At 45.6% G+C, this 27615-nt stretch overlaps 1 protein-coding gene across 1 annotated transcript in view; it reads left to right on the forward strand.

The window, feature by feature from the left end:
- The window catches only part of TRAPPC9 (trafficking protein particle complex subunit 9), a 71910-nt gene extending 44749 nt beyond the window's left edge, over positions 1-27161 (forward strand). The window contains exons 11-16 of the mRNA XM_075271944.1: positions 1255-1400; positions 7586-7671; positions 19360-19486; positions 22675-22807; positions 25071-25231; positions 27112-27161. Of these exons, the coding sequence (XP_075128045.1) occupies positions 1255-1400; positions 7586-7671; positions 19360-19486; positions 22675-22807; positions 25071-25231; positions 27112-27161 (703 nt within the window). The remainder of the gene's footprint in view (positions 1-1254; positions 1401-7585; positions 7672-19359; positions 19487-22674; positions 22808-25070; positions 25232-27111) is intronic.
- Positions 27162-27615: the final 454 nt, after the last annotated feature.

Raw genomic sequence — 27615 nt, forward strand, 5'->3', positions numbered from 1 at the left:
TGTAACTTTTTGCATAGAGTAATTCCATTTGTAAAGTTCCGTCATTCCGCTCTCAGAAGCCGCGCTCACTGCGCTCCGTCCTGCGAGGGGTTAACCGCCGCCAGCCCTTCCCCCGTTGGCTTGCCGAGCGATCTGATAAATGGACAGGCTGCTCTGCGTCCCATAAGGCAGATCTTTGATCTGCTCATACACAAAATGCCAGTAATGGGGTCACCTCCTGCAGCGTGATTGTCACCCCGACTCTGCCTCTCATCTCCGCAACAAAGTGGGAAAGTTCTGGAAAGGTGACAATCGCCTGCTCAGACGGCTGCTCCAGTTTCCCAGTATCCCCATTATACTTCCATCAACTCTTTCTTCTTACTAAATAAAGCCAAGTAGAAAGGCAGCGACTCTTATATAAGAGATGGCGGTAAAGGTGGCCCATCCCCCGACATTGCGGGCGATCACTGCGCCGACAGTCACATGGCACTGGCGCCTTTTTAACCTCTTAAAGTCAAGACCAAGCTTATAACGTGTATATAGATTTAAAACCTAACACGCTAAGCACTTGCTGCCACCACTAGGGGGTGCTCAGGAGCTTAACACTCTTAAAGGGGACGTGTCATCACCAACACTAATTGTTAGTTAGTAATAATTAGTTAATAATTAGGCTCTCCACTGTCAAGTGGGCGGTCCTTGGCTGGAGCAGACAGCCTGAGACTGGCCAACGGACAGTAAAAACGCTCATTAGCATATTGGGTGTGGCAACTAATCAAAATGATTGCTCAGGAAGGGTGGTGCATAGAGAGAGGATACCAACTGCATAGGAATCAGTGTAGCGCCACCTATTGAATGGTTCAGAGAAGTGGAGCTGGTGAAAGGGCCCCTTTAAAGGTTTTTTTGGGGATTTGTATATTGATGACCTCTTCTTAGGTGATCAATATGTTATCAGAGGGGTCCGATCCTCAGGTAAGCAATATGGCTTCACTTAATATCAAGCACAGCGCCATATGTTGCTCTGTGGCCGCACTTGGTATTGCAGCTTAGTCCTATTTCCGTGAATGGGACTGATCTTATTCTGTATTATGTGACCGATGAACACTCAGCCTCGTCAGACTACTATTGGGGGGGTCCTAGTTGTCGGACCCCCTTCCGATATCCTACGGATAGGTCATCAGTAAGTCCTGGAGAACCTATAACCTGTTAGATGCCAAGTCCCAGCGGCCATGGCGGTCCCTGCATGCTGATAACACAATTGCTTCTCCTTTCGCCCAGGTCGGTGAAGCTTCTGAATCTTCCGGTTATTTTACGGCCTCAGAAGGTGAAGAATTTACTGGGTCAGAAGCTTTCCACCAAAAGCCCCTTCATCTACTCCCCGATCATCGCCCACAATCGCAGCGAGGAGAAGAACAAGAAGATCGGTAAGCATCTCCATTTTACCTCGTTTCCCGTGAGCACGCCCTCAATGTTGAGCCCTCCCTATAGTACATGGACTCCCTGGTGCATGTACTATACGGTGCACAGAGACACAAGAAGATAGTTCCATGCTCTGTATACTAATGTCAGTGCAGGCTATTCTACAGGGCATTTGCTTCTGGCTCTGTGCACTGTGTAGTAAACAAAAATCATGGTTGACCCATTTTAGTTGCTCATTTATGTTGCTTACATACATGTGGAATACGGGGGTATAATTTGAGAGGGTGCAGTCTGGCCCAGGAGCCCATATGGTGTCTCTTCCCAGTATGGAAAGACCAGGGTACAATTATAGTTGGGGGTCCAGTACAGATTTTGCATCGGGGCCCGGAGCTTCATGTGACACCTCTGAGCATGGCCGTCATCTTCTTTCACAGTTCCCTATACAATGTGTGGTGGTCCCAGGCCCCTATAGGTATAGGTATAGGTACCTTGTTGCACTTGGGACCATGTCTTTTTATAACTACACTAGCAGTACCCGCGACTTCATCCGCGAAACCCTGACCCCCTGCGTGACCCACCTGTAGCGCCGCGCAGGCTTCTTCCTTTGCCTTGTGTCCACAGCGGCTCCCTTTTCCTCATCTCCCACCTGGCGCCCTGCCCTTTTTTCCTACCCACTCCCTCATGTACTCGCTTCTTTCTCCTACCCCGTGCCCCTCCCCCCCCCCAACCCCATGCCCCCTTCCCCCGTGTTACCTACCCCGTGCTCCTTTTCCCCCCAACCCCATGCCCCCCCCCCCAACCCCATGCCCCCTTCCCCCGTGTTACCAACCCCATGCCCCCTTCCCTGTCTTCCTTACCCAGTGACCATTTCCCCCCCCCCAGACCCTGTGTCACCTTTCCCCCCACCAACCTGTGCCTTCGGCCTCACCAAACCCCGGGCTCCCCGTGCACCGATGTTACAGGGGTGCCTATGAGGGCCCCCTCCCGCGGCAAGCCATGTGCCCCCATTCCATCTGTGGGCGCTGTGGCGGCCCTGTCCCCGTCCCCCTTCCAGGGGCCCCTGGGTTTACCTGCCCAGGCCCCCCCATTCCCACGTCCCCCACTGGACCGGCAACCTCCACACTCCCAACACCCCACCCCTCTCCCTTCTCAAAGTCCCCTTCTCCCGCGGCCGAATGACACTGTAGATAGCCCTGAGAAGACATCGGCGACATCCCTGACGGACACGCAGAGTCCAGAGGCCTCAGCCACCACGGGACAGCAGGCCGAACCGGCGTTCCAGACCGCGGTGCAGGCGACCCCCTGTCCAGCCGCGGCAGAGCACTGTGGTCCTGTGGTGAGCCCACACAGGCGGGGCAGCGTACACACTTCTCGCTGCCCCAGAATACGGGCGCTGGTTCAGGATGCTCTGGCCAGCTGATAGCTCCGCCCACATAGAGACGTGGCACCCATCCAGGTGAGCTGCTGATGGGGCTGGGTAGCCTATCGTTCAATCCTGCCTAGGAACTATGTTTGTTGAAAATTTGAGCCAAATCGGTTGAGCGGTTTTCACATTTATAATATTAGTAGGATGGCCAAGGAGAATAGGAGACGCGCTCGTATCGTCCCCTAGTGGTGGCTCCCGGCTATCATGGTAATTGAATCGCCACCCCTGGATCTGGTGGTGATGGAAAAATGTGGCATCAGAAGAGTTAATGCAGGCCTTGTTTGCAGGCTGCCGGGTCTCCGCTGTATATTATAGAGGACACCTTGTGGTTATGGCGGCTTCTCATGGCAGAGGTCAGGAAAGGGTTAAATAAACTTCTCCCAAGAACCCTCCTGTATTGATGTGACCACTTCTTCCTGACACCTCTTTACTCCTTGCCGGAGCGTCGCAGTCTCCCCTGTAGTCCGAGCCTCGGCCGCTTTGTATTTCTTTGTAATGACCCGATGACTCCAGGGCCGGCAGAGTTGTAGTGGTGTCAGGACTTTCATTAGGAGCCTGAAGAAGGGATCAATATGGCGGCTTGGGAATATACAGATTGATTGATCGGGCCTGATTTCCAAGAAACCTGTTCATAAATAGCACAGGGGGCGCCGAAATCACCGCAGTCCCTGAGCCCGTCAGATAAAATCGTTTCCATGAAGGTAAAGAGTCTTCCGTGGGCGCTAAATAATTTACCGCCATGATGAGTCCCCGGCTTCTCCTGTGGAATCATTTAATCTTCTCTGTGTTATTAAGGGCAGGTGACGTGCGGGCCCATGGCGTATTATCCGTACAGAACTATTGCTTTGCACAGAGGAGCATTTGTTACAGTTGTATCCGGTCTAGGCGGTCGTCTATGAATACAATATAACAATCTATCAATAACGGAGAGAGATATGTGCTGATGATCAGGAAAGACCGGGCCCCATAGCAAGCGTCTCCTGGCCCCCGCACGGTATAACTCTCCCGCTATTGCCTCCATTATTGCCCCCCCCCCCCCCCCTGTACTGTCCCCATTACAGGCCCCCTTATAGTAAGGGCACCTGTATACCATCAGGGCGCTACTAATATTGTTCTGCGTCCTCTGGAGGTCTAAGCGGAGGTGGAGATGTGGGGTAAGTGAAGAACAGCCAAGAAGGGAGATGAAGTGTCCGGAGGGAAAGCAGGCGTGCATCTGGAGATGTGGGGTAAGGATTGAACGAAGAGACAACAGGGGTGCAACCGGATACAAGAGGCTGGGCAAGAAGCTTTTGAGTTGGGCCTCCGAGCGGTGCAGTGCACGGAGATGGGCTAAAACAAAAAAGGGTTCCACTTGGAGACAAGAGGCAGGTCAAGGAGTGAGCTGAGGAGGACCTAAGAGGACGGGTGGGAGAAAAAGTCAGCCAAGATGTATCCAGAGAAAGGAGTGCAGAAGATACAGGGCTAGAAGTTAGCTGAGGTGGGCCTTGGACAGAGTGGCTTCTATGTGATTTCCTCGGTCAGAGCCGGTGACTCTTCCTTCTCTCCTCTTGGATATTAATATTGGGATCGGTCTATTTCGGGATCCTCTTTTAGCTTCTTGTAATCTCTCTGCTTTTCTGTGTTCTCCACCATAATCCCCGCTCCTTCATTTACATGTGAACGCTCTGACAAGGATCACACAACAAAAGGCCGAGGTGCTTTGAGGTCTTGAGTGTCAGAGCAGGACACATTGTGATCTCAGCGCTGCCCCCAAATCTCTAAACCCTTCACCTGCTTCTTTAAAGACGTCCTTCTCGGTGAAGAGCGCCCTTCACAGGAGACTATTCATCTGCGCTGCTTTTCATAGTTGCTCTGCAGAATTTTGCTAGGTCTGATCTATATCGGCCTCATTTCACACTTTGCATGTTGGCCGGACTTTGCATATTCCGTAAAGCAGATGATATCCGTCTTGGAAAGAGCCAAAACCCAAGAATATGAGGGTCAAGGCGGTCAGAGCAGAAATAAGCAAGGTCAGGAGAACCAGAGAAAAAATAATTGGAAGCAGCACCAACAAATGCACATTGTGCCAAGGACTTTATTGCTTAGGCACATCCACTAGGGGGAGCAGTCTGCATAGGGAGTTATATAGGGCTAAGAAATCTGTATGCAATAAGCTCCTGAGCTCCCTCTATTGGCAGCTTCAGGCATCCGAATTTTATCAATAATGTATATACTTAGGCTCTTCCTACTCTTGTGCATTTAGTGTTAACTGGTGTATGTATTCTTCAATGTCAGACGCAGTCCAAAATACATGTCAGGATTCCAAAAATATATTTGGAATTATTGCACAGACGCTAACTGCATGCAAATTTTTTTTTTTGCAAGTTGATATGTAAAAAAAAAAATAAAAAATAAAAAAAAATGGAAGAAATTCCCTATCTGCGCCATGCACTGAAGAAGCCCGGATACACTGACCAGGGAGGGTGCGGCGGACTACAACGTTGCGTTCCAGTCCTACGTTTTAGCAGTTACACAGTCATTGTTATTACATTAATTGATTATTGACACATTGTTGCTCTCTGGCCCCTGCACCGCTTTAGGGCCACTTCTGTTTCCCAGCCCCTTGCCGGCACTTTGCATGTAGATTGCGCCCTCCAGCGACTTTGCTCTTGTTTGTAATGCGCTCCCAGTAATGAGATGTAATCTACAATCCTAATGATATCGCGTCTTTATTGTTCTATGGTAATTACCCGCCATCATTTCACCTTTCATCCAGGGAGTAAATTACTCGTTAGCGATATTTTCAGAGTCGTTAATTATTTACGGTATCGCTCTCGCGGCTGCCCTTAGAACCGGAGAAATATGTTTCTACAAATAGGTTTTTTTATTTTGGTCGTAAAAGGCCACGGTGCTCAGCAGGCTGGATTCCTTCGCTGGGGCCGCGGCCGGCCATTCCGAGGTAATATCACTCCAGAGTTTTCCTTCGTGTGGCGACGGCGAATTGTTCTGCTTTTCTGCAAATAGATTCAGGGCTGGCACACGAAGCGCCTCGCCGGCCTCTTGTCCACCTCTTGTTTTATTCCTTGTCTGAACAGTATGAGACATTGATGGCTAAGGGGACCTTGGAGAGTCGAGAACGATGGACGGCGCCCCCAGGAGCACAGTGCTGTCTTATACTTTGGCAGAACGCTCGTATATTTCCTCACCACGTTCTTGTAACGCAGGACTGGAGATCAATAACTTGAATTTGTACCAGCGACCTTTGGTCGTCCCTCTATGATACTCCTGTCATTGCCTCAGTGTATTAATTCATAATTACAGAGAGATTCCTCTAATCCAGGGTCTGATAATCCAGAAAGTCTGGTTATTCAGGCCTTGCTTGGAGTGCAGACCTGTTGTAGAATTTAGGATCTCACCTGAAGCAAGGGGATATCGATATTTTGGGGGCTTGATGGACCCTTGATGGAAGGGTCTGCCTAGGGGTCCTGTTCTGGTCGCTGTTCATCCAGGTTAAGTGCCATACATTTTGTAGTACCTGTGCCTGGTGCAGGGGAATGGGACCGAGCTGCAATACCAGGCGTAACCTCTACTGAGTGTGTGGCGCTGTTCTTGGTAAACAATGAAGAAGAAGTGGTAATACAGCAGGCTACTTAAAGGGGTTGTTCCCTAGGGCATGGGTTACTTATAACTTCTCTATCAGTATCTGATCAATGGGGGTCTGACACCCAGACCCCAAACTGATCAGCGCTGTATTCAACGTCTGGGATCAGCTCTACTTGCATTGAGGTGGATAGGAGCAAAGATGGATGTTCCTTGCACCGCTGCTGCAGCGTTAGGCTCTGTACATTGTATGCAGCTCCCATACAGGGGCGCCAGGAGACTGCAGATCTACTTCCATTCACTTGTATCAGAGCACAGCTTATTCTAGCATTACACCATCTATACAGCTTCTGATCCTCTGATTGGTTCGGGGTCCGGGTGTTGGACCCCACCGATCCTTGAGAGCTCCATAAAAACACCTTTAAGTTAGTTGTCAGGAATTAGACCTGCACTGATCTGATATTGATGGTCTGTCCTAACATAACCCACCAATACTGTATCCCCCTCCTCAATGTCTTCTATATAATGTACCCTAGATGGATTTCTGGTGGCCGAAGAGAGGGAAAGGACGACTACAGGGGAGGGGGCCCATGTCAGAGATACACATCATGTATATAGATACCGGGGTTTGACAAGTCTTAATGGCACTTAAGATATGGCATTCTCCTGTGCGATACAGACTTCCGAGCTGTGTATCTAATCCCGTCCTTTGCGATACTGACTTCCGAGCTGTGTATCTAATCCCGTCCTGTGTGATACTGACTTCCGAGCTGTGTATCTAATCCCGTCCTGTGTGATACTGACTTCCGAGCTGTGTATCTAATCCCGTCCTGTGTGATACTGACTTCTGAGCTGTGTATCTAATCCCGTCCTGTGTGATACTGACTTCCGAGCTGTGTATCTAATCCCGTCCTGTGTGATACTTACTTCCGAGCTGTGTATCTAATCCCGTCCTGTGTGATACTGACTTCCGAGCTGTGTATCTAATCCCGTCCTGTGTGATACTGACTTCCGAGCTGTGTATCTAATCCCGTCCTGTGTGATACTGACTTCCGAGCTGTGTATCTAATCCCGTCCTGTGTGATACTGACGTCCGAGCTGTGTATCTAATCCGTCCTGTGTGATACTATCTCAGAGAACCACGCTCTATATTTTCCGCTAACATTGTGTTTTTCTCATGTCCAGATTTCCAGTGGGTACAAGGCGACGTCTGTGAGGTCCAGCTGATGGTCTACAATCCCATGCCCTTTGAACTTAGAGTGGAGACCATGGTAAGTCACGAGGACCCTATATCTGTCACAGAGCGTCAATGGGTTAAATGGATACACATCTGCATCATGTTATTGTGGCCTAGACATCCGCACCAGACTGTAGAAATTCCTTAAAGGGATCCTATCATTAAAACTCAATTTCTTTCTGCCTAACACTTAGGAATAGCCTTAAGAAAGACTATTCTTCTTCTACCTTTAGATGTCTTCTCCACGCCGCCGTTCGGTATATAATCCGGTTTTCGTTGTTATGCAAATTAGTTCTCTTGCAGCACTGGGGGCGTCCCCAATGCTGCGAGAGAACTCTCCAGCGCCGCCTCCATCCTCTTCAGGAACGTCTCTGTGTCTTCTTCCAGCGCTCACTTCAAAATTCTAGGCCTCAGGCAGCCGACTGCGCATGCCCGCCGGCCACAAGAAAGTGGCCACTTACAATACTGTGTAAGTGGCCATTTTCCTGTGGCCTGCAGGCATGCGCAGTTGGCTTTGCCCTAGGCCTGAGGCCTTGAAGTTTGAAGCCAACGCTGGTAGAAGATGCGAAGAAGACCCGTTCCTGAAGAAGATGGAGGCGACGCTGGAGAGTTCTCTCGTAACATTGGGGACGCCCCCAGTGCTGTTTGAGCGCTGTGGCCCGCCCCTAGTGCTGCGAGAGAACTCATTTGCATACCGACGAAAACCAGATTATATACCGAATGGCGGCGCGGAGAAGACATCTAAAGGTAGGAGAAGAGCCTTTCTTTGCAATAGCAGCAATAGCATAGGTCCAGGAAGTGTTATCTGAGGGTCACAAAGCTCTTCTCTCCTGCAATGGATGATCTTTCATTTTTTTCCAGCGTCCTATTATTTCCCCCCCTCCTCCCGACTTCCATATTTTCCGGCACGCTGACGCTATACAATTAGAAGATAATAGATTTCGCACTTAACCAAAACCCCTTAGTAAGTAGAACGGCGAGCGAAACCGGTTAATAGTTTGACGAAAAAAACCGCAACGGCGACTTAAATCCCAATCATAAATAATGGTCGGGACGAAGCTTCTATATCAGGAAGGTTAATTTCAAGCTCGGAGGCCTCCTGATAAAGCCGCCTGTCAGGTTTTTATGGTTTTAATGATAAGTGCAGAACAAGCAGCCACCAGAGACGTCCCAGCTCGCCCGGCCGTGTGCGTGTATATATATATTTCCTGTATGTGTATATGTAGGGCAGGGGAGCCGTTAATATGATACTGATCATTGCCGCTTTTATTGGCCTCCTCTAATCCCGCCGTGACCTCCTCTATTCCTAGAACTCATGACAAATTTAAAGTAACGCTCCGCAAAACGGATTAGTTGCAGCAAGGCCGCTTTATAGCTGATGGTCACAGGTCCCCGGGGGCCCTGCGCTAGGCTTCAAAACATGGACGTCACCGGCGTTAATAGGCCTGTAATAGATGTAATCCACCCCTCCCCCTCCCCCTTATAACATGTATAGAAGGACTTTACTTCCAGGAGATAGAAATAACCGAGAGGGTCACAGTGACCAGGGAGCCGCTGCCGCTCGTTGGCTGTCGTGACAATGTCACCGGAGTCCTTTGCAGCTATTTCTGTTATTTCGTGTCATCTCTGCTATTAATTGCCTGGGGGAGGAGGAGGAGAGGGTGTTTTTTTTTTTTTCATTATCGTTATCTGCTTAACCATATCCTGTCCAGCCTAGCAAAGAGCCCTGCTGGCGTCCTGCAACAAGTGGGGAGAAAGGTAAAAATACACCTAAAAGAATGGCTGAAATATGTCAAACTGGTTCCTTTTGGAAAGTCTCTTCTTATAAGTAAGTCTTGTGTTAGGACCCACATCAATTATTCTCCGAAAGGAAAAAATTACCTTTTGCAGCCTATCATCGGAGCAGAGTAGGGTAAGGTGCAGAGCAGGGTGCTGGTTGGCTAGGAGAGAGTGCAGAGCAGGGTACTGGTTGGCTAGGAGAGAATGCAGAGCAGGGTACTGGTTGGCTAGGAGAGAGGGTAGAGCAGGGTACTGGATGGCTAGGAGAGAGGGTAGAGCAGGGTACTGGATGGCTAGGAGAGAGTGCAGAGCAGGGTACTGGTTGGCTAGGAGAGAGGGTAGAGCAGGGTACTGGATGGCTAGGAGAGAGTGCAGAGCAGGGTACTGGTTGGCTAGGAGAGAGGGTAGAGCAGGGTACTGGTTGGCTAGGTGAGAGAGGGTAGAGCAGAGTACTGGTTGGCTAGGAGAGATAGGGTAGAGCAGGGTACTGGTTGGCTAGGAGAGAGTGCAGAGCAGGGTACTGGTTGACTAGGAGAGAGTGCAGAGCAGGGTACTGGTTGGCTAGGAGAGAGTGCAGAGCAGGGTACTGGTTGGCTAGGAGAGAGTGCAGAGCAGGGTACTGGTTGGCTAGGTGAGAGAGAGTAGAGCAGGGTACTGGATGGCTAGGAGAGAGTGCAGAGCTGGGTACTGTTTGGCTAGGTGAGAGAGGGTAGAGCAGGGTACTGGTTGGCTAGGAGAGAGGGTAGAGCAGAGTACTGGTTGGCTAGGAGAGAGTGCAGAGCAGGGTACTGGTTGGCTAGGAGAGAGGGTAGAGCAGGGTACTGGATGGCTAGGAGAGAGGGTAGAGCAGGGTACTGGTTGGCTAGGAGAGAGTGCAGAGCAGAGTACTGGTTGGCTAGGAGAGAGAGGGTAGAGCAGGGTACTGGTTGGCTAGGAGAGAGTGCAGAGCAGGGTACTGGTTGGCTAGGAGAGAGTGCAGAGCAGGGTACTGGTTGGCTAGGAGAGAGTGCAGAGCAGGGTACTGGTTGGCTAGGAGAGAGTGCAGAGCAGGGTACTGGTTGGCTAGGAGAGAGTGCAGAGCTGGGTACTGTTTGGCTAGGTGAGAGAGGGTAGAGCAGGGTACTGGTTGGCTAGGAGAGAGAGTGCAGAGCAGGGTACTGGTTGGCTAGGAGAGAGTGCAGAGCAGGGTACTGGTTGGCTAGGAGAGAGAGTGCAGAGCAGGGTACTGGTTGGCTAGGAGAGAGTGCAGAGCAGGGTACTGGTTGGGTAGGAGAGAGTGCAGAGCAGGGTACTGGTTGGCTAGGAAGGAGTGCAGAGCAGGGTACTGGTTGGGTAGGAGAGAGTGCAGAGCAGGGTACTGTTTGGCTAGGTGAGAGAGGGTAGAGCAGGGTACTGGTTGGCTAGGAGAGAATGCGGAGCAGGGTACTGGTTGGCTAGGAGAGAGTGCAGAGCAGGGTGCGGGGAGATGGGAATACCCCTGTTGGTGTCCGCTCACACGTTTGCACAGAATATTTCCCCCAGAGCTACTGTTACTGAATAACTTACTGACAGTATTTTTGTGAAGCTATGTGCTATGTGCTCTCATCTTCAGCACTGACGTCCTGTCAGTGGTCAGCGCTCCAGAGGGGAGCATATAACTTTACAATACACTGCCATTAAGGTATTCAGTAATGTTACTCTACATACAGGCTCGCATCGGAGCGCCTCTGGAAGGGCCAAGTACCTCATGTTCTCACCACATTTTCTTTTTACATTTCTGACTGTTTTTGGTTAAAAAAAAAAAAGATAAAAATAAATAAATTAAAATAAAACTTCAAAGTGATGGCGGATTTATTTATTTCTGCAATTCTCATTAGCGAGACAATGTAGATATTAAATATACAAACACGGAGAGAAGGGGCCGCTGATTATACAAGAGCGAAATCTGCGTAATTAGTAATTGTGACAATCGCCATGAATAAAACATGGGAGACGGATCTGCAACGACGTCACAGCATAGAAATCAATTACAGTTTGTAGCACGAAGATGATGAGAGGTCCATGTGGTGTGTGCAATAACCAGAGCCAGTCCTGGCGAGGACCCCCACAGAGAGGGGGTAAGGGTCACACCTTACTAGTACTGCACCTCAGATCAGTATAGATTTGGGTGTATATGTGTTATGTAGCTAAACGGTAATGCTATCAGGGGTCCTGAATCTGGGAACCTGAAGCTATGTGCCTTTGGGTACTTGAACCACATTGGGCAATGGGCTAAGATATTGTATTTAGTGCTGTGTAGACTACTTCAGACAGAGCATAATACACACAGTGATGTCACAGTACAAGATAATATACACAGTGATGTCACAGTACAAGATAATATACACAGTGATGTCACAGTACAGAGATGATACACACAGTGATGTCATAGTACAGGGATAATACACACAGTGATGTCACAGTGCAGGATAATACACACAGTGATGTCACAGTACAGGATAATACACACAGTGATGTCACAGTACAGAGATAATACACACAGTGATGTCACAGTACAGGGATAATACACACAGTGATGTCACAGTACAGGGATAATACACACAGTGATGTCACAGTACAGAGATAATACACACAGTGATGTCACAGTACAGGATAATACACACAGTGATGTCACAGTACAGGGATAATACACACAGTGATGTCACAGTACAGAGATAATACACACAGTGATGTCACAGTACAGGGATAATACACACAGTGATGTCACAGTACAGGGATAATACACACAGTGATGTCACAGTACAGGGATAATACACACAGTGATGTCACAGTACAGAGATAATACACACAGTGATGTCACAGTACAGAGATAATACACACAGTGATGTCACAGTACAGAGATAATACACACAGTGATGTCACAGTACAGGGATAATACACACAGTGATGTCACAGTACAGAGATAATACACACAGTGATGTCACAGTACAGAGATAATACACACAGTGATGTCACAGTACAGGGATAATACACACAGTGATGTCACAGTACAGGGATAATGCACACAGTGATGTCACAGTACAGAGATAATGCACACAGTGATGTCACAGTACAGAGATAATACACACAGTGATGTCACAGTACAGGGATAATACACACAGTGATGTCACAGTACAGGATAATACACACAGTGATGTCACAGTACAGGATAATACACACAGTGATGTCACAGTACAGAGATAATACACACAGTGATGTCACAGTACAGGGATAATACACACAGTGATGTCACAGTACAGAGATAATACACACAGTGATGTCACAGTACAGAGATAATACACACAGTGATGTCACAGTACAGAGATAATACACACAGTGATGTCACAGTACAGGGATAATGCACACAGTGATGTCACAGTACAGGGATAATGCACACAGTGATGTCACAGTACAGAGATAATGCACACAGTGATGTCACAGTACAGGATAATACACACAGTGATGTCACAGTACAGAGATAATACACACAGTGATGTCACAGTACAGGGATAATACACACAGTGATGTCACAGTACAGGATAATACACACAGTGATGTCACAGTACAGGATAATACACACAGTGATGTCACAGTACAGGATAATACACACAGTGATGTCACAGTACAGGGATAATACACACAGTGATGTCACAGTACAGGATAATACACACAGTGATGTCACAGTACAGGATAATACACACAGTGATGTCACAGTACAGGGATAATACACACAGTGATGTCACAGTACAGGATAATACACACAGTGATGTCACAGTACAGGATAATACACACAGTGATGTCACAGTACAGAGATAATACACACAGTGATGTCACAGTACAGAGATAATACACACAGTGATGTCACAGTACAGGGATAATACACACAGTGATGTCACAGTACAGGATAATACACACAGTGATGTCACAGTACAGGATAATACACACAGTGATGTCACAGTACAGAGATAATACACACAGTGATGTCACAGTACAGAGATAATACACACAGTGATGTCACAGTACAGGGATAATACACACAGTGATGTCACAGTACAGAGATAATACACACAGTGATGTCACAGTACAGGATAATACACACAGTGATGTCACAGTACAGGATAATACACACAGTGATGTCACAGTACAGGGATAATACACACAGTGATGTCACAGTACAGAGATAATACACGCAGTGATGTCACAGTACAGGATAATACACACAGTGATGTCACAGTACAGAGATAATACACACAGTGATGTCACAGTACAGGGATAATACACACAGTGATGTCACAGTACAGAGATAATACACACAGTGATGTCACAGTACAGAGATAATACACACAGTGATGTCACAGTACAGAGATAATACACACAGTGATGTCACAGTACAGAGATAATACACACAGTGATGTCACAGTACAGGGATAATACACACAGTGATGTCACAGTACAGGGATAATACACACAGTGATGTCACAGTACATGACTTTGTGCATTATACCTGTACTGAGACACCATTGTGTTCTTCATCTCTGTGCAGAATGTATCAGTAAAGGTAAAATGTATTTGTGCAACAGACCCAACCCAGAGTGTAATCAGACTGTATAAAACAGTGACAAATTCTGAACTGGCCCTTTAACACCTTCCCTGTCCTCAGTTGACACCTGAAATGCTTAAAATAAAATTTGTGTCCTTTCCAGCATTTCATTACATAGTAACAGAAGGCAGAACATCGGATCTTGATGTCACTTCTATGTATCCCCATTGCATCTTTTTGTCTCTGATATTCACGTTCACATCCCGTATTTTTCTGAACATCGCTCGCTCTACGGTGACAAGTTCCTGAGCGATTGCCAGATCTCACTGAATCCTTATCTCACCCGTGTCCCGATTGTCAGCACAAGTGGAGCTTTATCTGTTTTTTATGTTTAATTAGAAGGAATAATCTGTCTTGTTCTCTACCAGGAGGAGTTGTATTAATAACCATCTCTACTGGGACAGGTACAGAGACAGAGGATTGATCTGTGCAAAAGGCAGAAGGAAGAGAATTAGATGAAGAGGCAAAAGTTTAAGAGATATTATAAAAGAAGTATTATATTACCGTATTTTTCGGACTATAAGACGCACCCAGGTTTTAGAGGAGAAAAATAGGGGAAAAAAAATTTTCAGGCAAAAAATGGTAAAATATTTAATATATGGGAGTTGTAGTTTTGGAACAGCTGCAAGGCCACATTGACAGGTGACCCTGCAGCTGTACGGGGATGTATAGGGCGTTTTTTTTGTGGGGCCAGGTGTACTTTTTAGATATACCATTTTGGGAAATGTTTATTGCTTAGATCACCTATTATTTAATTCAGAGGCAAAACAGAGAGAAAAACCCGGCGGTTTAGCACTTTTGATTTTGACGTTCACTGTACATAAAACTATTAGTAGACCGGGCATTTTCAGACACAGGGATACACAGGGATGTATATGTATATGTTTCACAGTAATGTTATACTTTTATATGTATTCTAGGGAAAGGAGGTGAACTTTTATTTATTTTATTATATTTTTTTTAAAGTGTGTTTTTTTTTTTTTTTTAATTATTTTATTATCCCCCGCCTAGGGGGCTTGAACCTGCAATCATTTGATTGCAAGTCCCATAGACGGCAATACAAGTGTATTGCCGTCTATGGGAGATTCTATACATTACTATCGCGGAGTGTCATATACCAGCCGCGATAGTAATATATATCTATGACAGGCCTGGGAGCCTTCATTAGGCTCCCAGCTGTCATCGGAACAGGTCGGCTCTTGCGGCCTCGCCGTGCCGGAGCCGGCCTGCATCACTAAAGGTATGGGGCCGGTGGGGACCGGCCCCGTGGCTAACTAACTGCCGGGACCTGCGGAGGAGGAGCGGATTGACAGCATGCCACCTCTGGTTTTCTTCAGCGGCAGGAGCGTGGCAATCTGCAGGCCCCGGCAGCTAAGACACTCCCCGGCATCTGCTGTAATAGACCGGCAGATGCCGGGGACTGTCTTAGCTGCCGGGGCCTGCAGATTGTCACAATCCTGCCGCTGCAGAAAACCAGCGGTGGCAGTAGCGCGGCCATGCTGCAAATCCGCTCCTCCCCCCACATTCAGACTATAAGACGCACCCTCATTTTCCTCCGAAATTTGGGGGGAAAAAAGTGCGTCTTATAGTCCGAAAAATACGGTAGTTATATTCTTGTACATAGGAGGTAGTATTATAGTAGTTATATTCTTGTACATAGGAGTAGTATTATAGTAGTTATATTCTTGTACATAGGAGTAGTATTATAGTAGTTATATTCTTGTACATAGGAGTAGTATTATAGTAGTTATATTCTTGTACATAGGAGGTAGTATTATAGTAGTTATATTCTTGTACATAGGAGTAGTATTATACTAGTTATATTCTTGTACATAGGAGTAGTATTATAGTAGTTATATTCTTGTACATAGGAGTAGTATTATAGTAGTTATATTCTTGTACATAGGAGGTAGTATTATAGTAGTTATATTCTTGTACATAGGAGTAGTATTATAGTAGTTATATTCTTGTACATAGGAGCAGTATTATAGTAGTTATATTCTTGTACATAGGAGGTAGTATTATAGTAGTTATATTCTTGTACATAGGAGTATTATTATAGTAGTTATATTCTTGTACATAGGAGGTAGTATTATAGTAGTTATATTCTTGTACATAGGAGTAGTATTATAGTAGTTATATTCTTGTATATTGGAGTAGTATTATAGTAGTTATATTCTTGTACATAGGGGCAGTATTATAGTAGTTATATTCTTGTACATAGGAGGTAGTATTATAGTAGTTATATTCTTGTACATAGGAGCAGTATTATAGTAGTTATATTCTTGTACATAGGAGCAGTATTATAGTAGTTATATTCTTGTACATAGGAGTAGTATTATAGTAGTTATATTCTTGTACATAGGAGTAGTATTATAGTAGTTATATTCTTGTACATAGGAGCAGTATTATAGTAGTTATAATAGAGTAATAACTTTATATTTTATTCTATAATGAATAGGCAGCCAATGTAGTGACTGGCACAGACCGGAGGCATCGCTGTAGCGTCTAGCCTGATAGATGAGCCTGGCCGCTGCATTCAGAATAGATTGTAGAGGAGAGAGTTTAGTGAGGGGAAGACCGATTAGTAAGGAGTTACAGTAGTCAAGGCGAGAATGAATCAGAGAGACAGTAAGTGTCTTTAGTGTATCTCTGGTAAGGAAAGGGCGTATTCTGGAGATGTTTTTGAGGTGGAGGTGACTTGAACGTGCGAGTGATTCAATATGAGGGGTGAAGGAAAGGTCTGCGTCAAATATGACCCCGAGGCAGCGGGCCTGCTGCCTAGGAGTTATAGTAAGGCCTGAGACTGCAATGGATATATCAGGGACAGATCTGTTAGATGGTGGAAACAGTAGTAGTTCAGTCTTAGAGAGATTTAGTTTCAGATAGAGCGAGGACATGATATTAGAGACAGCAGAGAGACAGTCACTGGTGTTCTGTATGAGTGCAGGGGTGATGTCACGGGAAGATGTGTATAATTGGGTGTCATCAGCATAAAGATGGTACCTGAAGCCAAATCTGGCAATGGTTTGTCCAATGGGGGCTGTGTAGAGAGAAAAGAGCAGGGGGCCTAGGACTGAGCCCTGAGGAACCCCAACAGCAAGGGAAAGAGGGGAGGAAACAGAGCCCGCGAATGATACACTGAAAGTGCGGTCTGAGAGATAAGAGGAGAACCAGGAGAGCGCAGTGTCATTGAGACCAACTGAGCGGAGCATAGTGAGGAGAAGTTGATGGTCAGCAGTGTCAAAAGCTGCAGAGAGGTCCAGAAGAATAAGAAGAGAGAAGTCACCATTGGATTTAGCCTTTAGTAGATCATTAGAGACTTTTGTGAGAGTTGTTTCAGTAGAGTGCAGAGTGCGGAAACCAGATTGTAAGGGGTCAAGCAGAGAGTTAGCAGAGAGATAACGGATTAACCGAGAATAAACCAGGCGTTCCAAAAGTTTAGAGATGAAGGGGAGATTAGAGACGGGTCGATAGTTAGCAGCACAGGATGGGTCCAGGGAGGGTTTTTTCAGTAGCGGGGTTATAACAGCATGCTTGAAGGAGGATGGGAAGATTCCAGAAGAGAGAGAGAGGTTAAATATTTTAGTAAGGTAAGTAGTGACAGCAGGGGACAGAGATTGGAGAAGATGTGAGGGGAAGGGGTCACTACTGCAGGTTGTGGGGCGAGATGAAGAAAGTAGCTGAGAGACTTCCTCTTCTGTGACAGGTTCAAAAGATGAGAATGGACAGTCTGAAGTGCGGCTGGTGAGGGGATCAGTACTATCGTAGGTGTGGGAGTCAATGCCACCTGGGGCTTGGGCAGTAATTTCCTGACGGATCTTATCAATATACATAAATGACCTAAAAAAATCATTCCAATCAAGGATATGTCTTAATCGAATAGCACACAATACAAACAGAGAGGACTGGAAAGTCCAAATAATTAAGACATTCACCGTTATAATATTTCTAAAAATATAGTTTTATTGATACAAAAACATGTAAAACAATGCACATTATATATAAGTATAACACACTAAGACTAACAATTCTGTAGAGACAAGGCCACCCACAGGGCAGAGACCTGTGTCACAAATCACCATACAAATGGATCAGACAGAGAAAAGCAGCATGGACGCCTTAATGGTATCTTAATCACATATGTGTGTAAATTTCCAAGTCCCTATGTAGCAGGGTAAAGGTAAAAATAGATAGAGAAAAAACAGTGTCTCTAATGTAACAAGAATAGAGTAAAACTCATACACACAAGAACATGTCAGAAATCAGGTAAAGGAAAAATGCTGCACAGTCATTCAAGTGTTAAATACAAGGAACATTTATCACTTTAAGTCTGTCCACACTATGTCTCTAGGTCTAACAAAAAGCGTTTCTTACCCATAATATTGGTGATTCTAAGTGAAAACACAGGGCCCCGCCATGCAGGTGTAGCCTATCCAAAGTACGTTTCGGCGTTTCAGCCTTCTTCCGGGGGTCCCACCCCCGACGTCTTGCCCAAACACCCATACAAGTCCCGGTGGGAAACCTATTTGGGTCAGCCCATATCAGACACTGACTGGTCCCTCATCTGGGATAGGGGGTAAAGTCCTCGAATTGTGTTGTTCATAAAGAGAATGTTTTTTTAAAGTGCTGATGTTCTGATACCTCACACCAGCCCTTCTCCACTCCTTTGACAGGTCCATCCTAGATTGTTGCTGGCACTGTGGCGCTCGCCCCGCACATATTTCATCCCTTTCTGGTGCCAGGTTCAGGATTTATTAGCGCGGGTATTGGGGGTGCGTTTTCCCCTCTCTCCTAGGACGTTTCTCCTTCATCTCCCACCTGTCCAGCTGCGCGAGCCCGCTCTTCGCCTCTTTTTATTTTTTCTGACTCCTGCTCGATGTTTGATAGCTAAGCATTGGCGCCAGCAGGCCCCCCCATCCCTGGAGGAACTATACTGTAGGATCAGGAGTGCGCGTTCTCTGGAGTACCTGACCGCCGTCCTTTATAATGAGGAGCGTTTTCACGCCATTTGGAACTTATGGGACACCTTCTGGGTAACCCAGCCTACATGACACCGTATTTCACTGCACTCTTCCGGTCTTCTCTTATCCCTGTTTTCCCCTTGTTTCCGGTCTTGTCTTTGTCTCTTTTGTCCTTTTGGTTGTGCAATATATCTATGTGCAGTTTGCGTACCTTGTTGATGGTCAGTTCTTTTTGGTCCTCTCTTTGTTTCGGACTGATATTGGTTATCGAATCTGTTCTTTCTATTGTTAAAAAAAAGTTCTTAAATAAACAATTATATAAAAAACGAAATATTTACCGGTTTCCATTGTGTCCTTCCAGGGACTACTGACGAGTGGGGTGGAGTTTGAGTCCCTCCCAGCGGCGCTCTCACTTCCTGCAGAATCGGGCCTGTACCCTGTGACCTTAGTTGGAGTTCCCAGAACCACCGGACAGATTACAGTTAATGGTAAGCACCAAGATCGTGATCAAGTCTCCGTGTCAAAATAATTTATTTATTGAAACCAGGTACAATCTATCACTTTTTTTCTAATCTCCTTTTATTTTCTGTACCTGGATATGGGGGCAGCCATTTTGCCTGAGCTTCTTTCTGTTTACAACATTTAGTGATCTGCTTTACAGCAGTCTTGTGGTCATAGATAGCAACAGTTTGGTGCCGTCTCAGTTTAGGCCTATGGGAGCGTTTTCTAGACAATCTAGATAAGCTGTGGCATCATCTGTTGTTAGTAGTAATGTCATGGTAAGTCAGGGGTGTTATCTTATATTGTAATCCTGTCTGTGATGTATAAGAATTGACTGCAGCAAGGAAATCCCACTATTACCAGTCTTCCTTTCAGAAGGTCCTCGATCCCAATTGGAGACCACTCTGTTCTCCTATGGTGGAGAGAGGACACAAGAATGGGTGTCATAATTAAAATATTTGTAAAAAATTTGCAGAAGACTGAAACCTTTCAGATCGGGTCCAGCCGTGAGCGGTGGTGAGCGTTTTATGCTCTCCACCGTGAAACCGTTTTTAAAATATCGGATACAGAGTACTGCATGTCCGAATCTGTGTCTAGTTTAAAAAAAACGGTTTCGCGGCGGAGAGCATAAAACGCTCATCGGTGCTCACGGCTGGACATCTTTCAAACCCATTCAAATGAAAGACTCCTGCAGGTTTCTGTCTCCTGCCTCTGTTTTGTGCAGGAAATAGAAACCTGCAGAACAGAGACCATGCGCAGATGTGAACGAGCCCTTACTGAGAGTGGATCATCGAGGAGAGTCTATCAGGATTGCTACATTGTATTTCCTTCCAGAATCAAGAACGTGGTTGAGGAATGCGGGTCTTTTAAATGGATCCTATCATTGAAAGTCATTTTTTTGAAGAAAGGCTATTCATCTCCTATCTTTCGTCGTCTTCTCCGCGCCCCCGTTCGCCTACAATCCCGGTTCTTGTCTGTATGCAAATGAGTTCTCTCGCAGCATTGGGGGCGGTTCCCTGCGCTCATACATCATTGGAGGCGGCCCCAATGCTACAAGAGAACTCGCTCCAGCGCCGCCTCCATCTTCGTCAGGAACGTCGTCTGCACCGTCTTCTTCTGGCTGGGTGAGAGTCAATCGCATACGCAGGTCGTCTCCTACTTTTAGATGTCTTCTCCACGCCACCGTTTGGTATAAATTCCAGTTTTTGTCGGTATGCAATTTATTTCTCTTGCAGCACTGGGGGCGGTCCCCAGCACTCAAACAGCACTGGGGGCGTCCTCAATGCTGCGAGAGAAATCTTCAGTGCCGCCTCCATCTTCTTCAGAAACATCCTCTTCACGCGTCATCTTCTATCCCAGCATTGGGGATGCCCCCAGTGCTGTTTGAGTGCTGAGGCCCGCCCCCAGTGCTGCGAGATCTAATTTGCATACTGACGAAAACTGGGATTTATACCGAACGGCAGCAAGGAGAAGACATCTAAAGGTAGGAGAAGAATAGCTTTTCTTAAGGCTATTCCTACATATTAGTGAGAAAAAATTGTGTTTTAATGTTAGGATCCCTTTAAAAGGGGTTGTCTAGAATTTTGGTTAGAAAAGGCAATAAATTACTTTTGATTGTATTAAAGAAATGAAATACAGTTATGTTCATGGGACCACCCCTTTAATGGGAATAAAAGCCACTTATCGCCTGTCACAGAATAGGTGATAAGTGTCAGATCCATGTGGACCAAACTTACAAGAACCCCTAGAAATATCCCAAGAATTCTAATCCTACATCACTCATCTTAATCAGAGTGACTGACACATGTGATCCTTCTGGAACAGTACACCATCACACTGCACTTGTCTTCACCGGGCCTGTAGACTTGACGTTTGTCCATTGTGATTTGGAGCCCACACTGTTGGGCTAGGGGGACACATCTATTTTGTGGTACAACTCCTTTAAACGAATGTCTTTGCTGGTAAAGTTGCATGAAACTTCTGACCTATGATGGAAAAATCGGGCAGGTTTGGACCAGTTGCAACATGTGACTTCACAAGGTCCACCTCTGATCCTCCATCGTTATTTGCAACGGTGCAACATCGGGAACTTCATGTAGCCCGACCAAAATCTTCCTGTAGTCTTGGCCCAAGAGTTGTGTTGGAGATTCCAGTTTATGGACATGTCCATTCAGATGGGGTGCGGTGATGGCTGTCTGTCCAATGCCACCTCCTTACGTGTCCCTTGGCCGCTGGTGGTTGACACGTCCACCCAGCAATGAAAGAGTCACCTATCATTCATATTCTCTGCCCATGTTGGGTTTGTAGCATCTACGGAGCAGAACTTTCTCGATTCACTCATGTCCCGGCATCTCAATAAATAAATTACAGAGAATCAGATGCAAATTTATGGCAGAAGGAACGGCGCACAGCTTGAAGACCCAACTATCGGGGAGATGTAATGAGCTGCGCCTCAGGTGGGATCTTCATGTCCCTTCTATTTAAAGCCGCGTTCACATCGCTGAGCAAGACTGGTATTAAAGTATTAAGTCGGCGAAGGATCTCAAGGAGCAGATTTGACTCTTCCACCTTCATATACATATATTCAGAACAAGGATTTTACTGGACTCGACCTCACCACGTTACAATGCTGAGCAATTAATATCTGGTTTGCAAGTCCAGGCGGAGGTTTTGTGCTTGTTGCTTCATAGAGTAAAATGTGTATATATATGTATATATATATATATATATATATATATATATATATATATATATATATATATATAATCTCTGGATAGGAGTTATGAAGTCGCTTACTTCCAAACACAGTGCCACAATTGTCGTCTGGTGGTCTGCGGTATTGCAGTTTAGCTCCATTCATAAGGTAACCTCCGAGAAGATATTTACTTTAAGGAGATCAATTCAGTTTTGGCGCTACTCTCCTTTTATGTTCTACATTCGAAATATGGGGTTGTCCACTTTGGAGACCCCCATATACTGTATCAGCTAGTACCAGCTTATACGGGGGAGAGTCCACCAAATACCCGGACAAGTAATTGAGTACCATTGTTTTCTCCTGGAGGGATGCTGTTTCTTAGTTCTGCACTTCTCAAATTTCTTGTCTTGGGAGATTGTATGTAAGGACTTATTGAAGTCTTGTGCCAAATGTCTAATCTTCTCTCCTCTGGGGTCACAGGTTACCACACCTCTGTATTTGGGGTGTACAGTGACTGTCTTCTCGACAACCTCCCTGGCCTCAAGAACAACGGCTGTACAGTAGACGTGATTCCGGCTTTGCCAAGGTTACAGATCAGCACCTCTCTGCCCAGGCAAGTATTTATACCAGCAAGACACTCGGATACCTGTATATATCCATGTATGTCATGACAAGGGTTTAGCCTGTACTGATCCTACATCCTGTATTATACTCCAGAGCTGCGCTCACTATTCTGCTGGTGCAGTCACTGTGTACATACATTACATTACTTATCCTGTATTATACTCCAGAGCTGCGCTCACTATTCTGCTGGTGCAGTCACTGTGTACATACATTACATTACTTATCCTGTATTATACTCCAGAGCTGCGCTCACTATTCTGCTGGTGCAGTCACTGTGTACATACATTACATTACTTATACTGTATTATACTCCAGAGCTGCGCTCACTATTCTGCTGGTGCAGTCACTGTGTACATACATTACATTACTTATACTGTATTATACTACAGAGCTGCGCTCACTATTCTGCTGGTGCAGTCACTGTGTACATACATTACTTATACTGTATTATACTACAGAGCTGCGCTCACTATTCTGCTGGTACAGTCACTGTGTACATACATTACATTACTTATCCTGTATTATACTCCAGAGCTGCACTCACTATTCTGCTGGTACAGTCACTGTGTACATACATTACATTACTTATCCTGTATTATACTCCAGAGCTGCGCTCACTATTCTGCTGGTGCAGTCACTGTGTACATACATTACATTACTTATCCTGTATTATACTCCAGAGCTGCGCTTACTATTCTGCTGGTGCAGTCACTGTGTACATACATTACATTACTTATCCTGTATTATACTCCAGAGCTGCGCTCACTATTCTGCTGGTACAGTCACTGTGTACATACATTACATTACTTATCCTGTATTATACTCCAGAGCTGCGCTCACTATTCTGCTGGTGCAGTCACTGTGTACATACATTACATTACTTATCCTGTATTATACTCCAGAGCTGCGCTCACTATTCTGCTGGTGCAGTCACTGTGTACATACATTACATTACTTATCCTGTATTATACCCCAGAGCTGCACTCACTATTCTGCTGGTACAGTCACTGTGTACATACATTACATTACTTATCCTGTATTATACTCCAGAGCTGCGCTCACTATTCTGCTGGTGCAGTCACTGTGTACATACATTACATTACTTATCCTGTATTATACTCCAGAGCTGCGCTTACTATTCTGCTGGTGCAGTCACTGTGTACATACATTACATTACTTATCCTGTATTATACTCCAGAGCTGCGCTCACTATTCTGCTGGTGCAGTCACTGTGTACATACATTACATTACTTATCCTGTATTATACTCCAGAGCTGCGCTCACTATTCTGCTGGTGCAGTCACTGTGTACATACATTACATTACTTATCCTGTATTATACTCCAGAGCTGCGCTCACTATTCTGCTGGTACAGTCACTGTGTACATACATTACATTACTTATCCTGTATTATACTCCAGAGCTGCGCTCACTATTCTGCTGGTGCAGTCACTGTGTACATACATTACATTACTTATCCTGTATTATACTCCAGAGCTGCCCTCACTATTCTGCTGGTGCAGTCACTGTGTACATACATTACATTACTTATCCTGTATTATACTCCAGAGCTGCGCTCACTATTCTGCTGGTACAGTCACTGTGTACATACATTACATTACTTATCCTGTATTATACTCCAGAGCTGCGCTTACTATTCTGCTGGTGCAGTCACTGTGTACATGCATTACATTACTTATCCTGTATTATACTCCAGAGCTGCGCTCACTATTCTGCTGGTGCAGTCACTGTGTACATACATTACATTACTTATCCTGTATTATACTCCAGAGCTGCGCTCACTATTCTGCTGGTACAGTCACTGTGTACATACATTACATTACTTATCCTGTATTATACTCCAGAGCTGCGCTCACTATTCTGCTGGTGCAGTCACTGTGTACATACATTACATTACTTATCCTGTATTATACTCCAGAGCTGCGCTCACTATTCTGCTGGTGCAGTCACTGTGTACATGCATTACATTACTTATCCTGTACTGATCTTGGGTTGTGTCTTGTATATTCCGTATAATCTTTTATAAGCCTCTTTAGATTTCAGGAGAAGACTTGAAACAACTAATATATATCTGAACTGTTGGGATTTCTTCTCCTTGTCTTTGCACAGTTACAGTTTCTTGTTTGTAGGGCTCAGCCATAGAAGAACGACTACAGAGGAGATGTAGTGACAGGCGGGGGGCAGTAGTGAGCACGCTGAGGGCAGTAACCTGACCGTGTTGTCTTATTCCAGGTCGGCCCACTCTTTGCAGCCGTCCAGTGATGACGTCTCCACCCATGTGTCCGTTCAGCTTTTCAATGGAGAGACCCAGAAGCTTCTGATTAAGTTGGAGAACATCGGAACCGAGCTCCTCGAGACGTTAGAGGTGTCCTCCAAGACGGTCAATAACAAAGGTAGGTGGATATGAAATGTAGAGTATAGTCTACTGCTGTATCTATACACTTTGCCAATTGTGCATTCTGGTTGTGGTAATTTTTTAGAAATTTGTTTTTTGGGAAAAATTCTAAAAACAATAGCTGAAAAACTGAAGTGTTTATTCTTTAACGTCACAATAACCAGTAATTCTTTTGGGGCTTAATGTTCAGATATTTTTCATCAGTTTTACACTTGGGCTGGTTTAACAAACTTTTTACTAATAAATTTTACTTTAGTTTTTTTTTTTATATATTTTTTTTGAATTTTTTTTATTGTTATAATTTGCAAATTGGGGCTGAATGATTACAATGTGTTTGCTATGTTGTTTTGGTTGTCTTAAAGGGATCCTAACAGTCAGACAGAATTTTTTTTGTAGGTAACACGTTGGAATAGCCTTAAGAAAGGCTATTCTTCCCCTACCTTTCGTCATCTTCTCCGCGCCACCGTTTGCCTACAATCCCGGTTTCTCTCGGTATGTAAATTAGCTCTCTCGCAGCACTGGGGGCGGGCCCTAGCGCTCAGACAGCACTGAGGGCGTCCCCAATGCTGCAAAAGAACTCTCTCCAGCGCCGCCTCTTCTTCCTCAGCAGCGTCATCTTCAGCCGGCGGTGGCTTGTAACTTCTAAGGCCTCGGGCTTTGGGCAGAGCAGACTGCGCATGCCCACAGGCCACGAGAAAATGGCCGCTTTCAATACTGTGCAAGCGGTGACAAGCGGTGTGCTGTAAAAGCGGCAAGCATGTGGACCCAATTATAGTCTTTAGGGATTTGTGTGCTTTCACTGCACAGCGCTTGCAAATGCATTCAGTAGTCCGTTCCCAAAGAAAAATGGCCACTTACACAGTATTGGAAGTGGCCATTTTCTCGTGGCCGGCGGGCATGCACAGTTGGCTTGCCCTAGGCCCGAGGCCTAGAAGTTAGAAGACACCGCCAGAAGACCCGGTGAAGACCTCGTTCCAGAAGAAGATAGAGGCGGCACTGGAGAGTTCTCAATTACATACCGAGAAAAAATGGAATTTCAAGCGAACGGCGGCGCGGAGAAGACAACGAAAGGTAGGAGAAGAATAACCTTTCTTAAGGCTATTCTGACGTGTTAGATAGAAAAAAATGTCTTTGAACGATAGGATCCCTTTAATACATCTATGGCATTTCTTCTTTTTCTTGTGGGTTTTTTTTTTTCAGAAATTTCTCCTTTTTTTTTTTTTTTTTTTTGCACGAGCTTGATGTAAATTAATTTATGTAAATTGATCCGTAGCCCGGACTTCCCTACATTTACATTCCCGGTATTGAGCTGAATTTTAATACTCCTGCAACATCTAATTGCGCCGCGCAGTCCGTCTCGGGCCGAGGGAGTCGCTCTCCAGATTTCCAGGCGATGGCTGTTTTAATTCTAGAAATCTCTATAAGGCTCAGAGCTTCGTGCGCTCGTGTATCTTGTAGCTAATACCCGGCATATTATATAACTCGTAGCTTTTTTTGGGGGGGAGCGCGGGTTTATAAGTGAAATTAATCCCCGGTGGCTTCTCCACTTACCTGATCCGAGAGCTTTGGAAGGCCGGATCCCTGAAGACATGCACCGAGATTGATGGAATGCAACTCTCTGATCTAATGGCTCGTTCACATGAGTTAGGCCAAAAAAAATGTGATGAAGGATGTAAATTGTGTTCCTGGAGGAATTACTCTAACAACCTACCTGCTAATAAGTCTCCCGGCCGGCGTTATTAGCCAGCTGGATGCAAAGCTTACGTTTCCAGGCTACATTAGCAAGGACAGAAGACTAGGAAATCCACACCAGTTACTCCACTTATTCCTTGCTCCACTTTCCCTTGAATTTTAACAATGTCATAACTTCTGCTCTAGTCCCATCCAAAGCTGCTTTCGAAATTCTGTCACTTGACCTTGAGGATTAGAACACTGTACTATGTTTCCAGATTGATAGCAATGTTTTTGAGCTGCATGAAACTTCAAAACTCAGATCAAATGTTATACGATGTCTTCGATGTGCCGGTTATCACCTCTTACCACGTACTTGAGATGCAGAATCCTTGGTTTACCCTTCAGCAGATCACTAGGTGTCTAGGCCAAGAGGTCAGTGCTGGTCAATGTTGTGTGTCCTGGTGGTGGGGAGAAGAATGACAACCTGCAATGACAGTATAAGGTGCGCAGAGGCAAAGATCTGCATGGACGGATCATCCAACTGGAAGAATGGCGCGTAGTGATCCCGTCTGTACTGTGAGTGAAATTGGACTTCACACATTTGGGAAGAAAACAGTGTGGCCCCAACTATCAGATGGTGTTTACACTACATTGGAGACAGATGTCCAACTACAAGAGCTACCCTGACCTCACACCAATGCTCTCAAC

Source organism: Leptodactylus fuscus, chromosome 4 (assembly GCF_031893055.1).
Source record: "Leptodactylus fuscus isolate aLepFus1 chromosome 4, aLepFus1.hap2, whole genome shotgun sequence".
Classification (NCBI taxonomy): Eukaryota; Metazoa; Chordata; class Amphibia; order Anura; family Leptodactylidae; genus Leptodactylus; species Leptodactylus fuscus.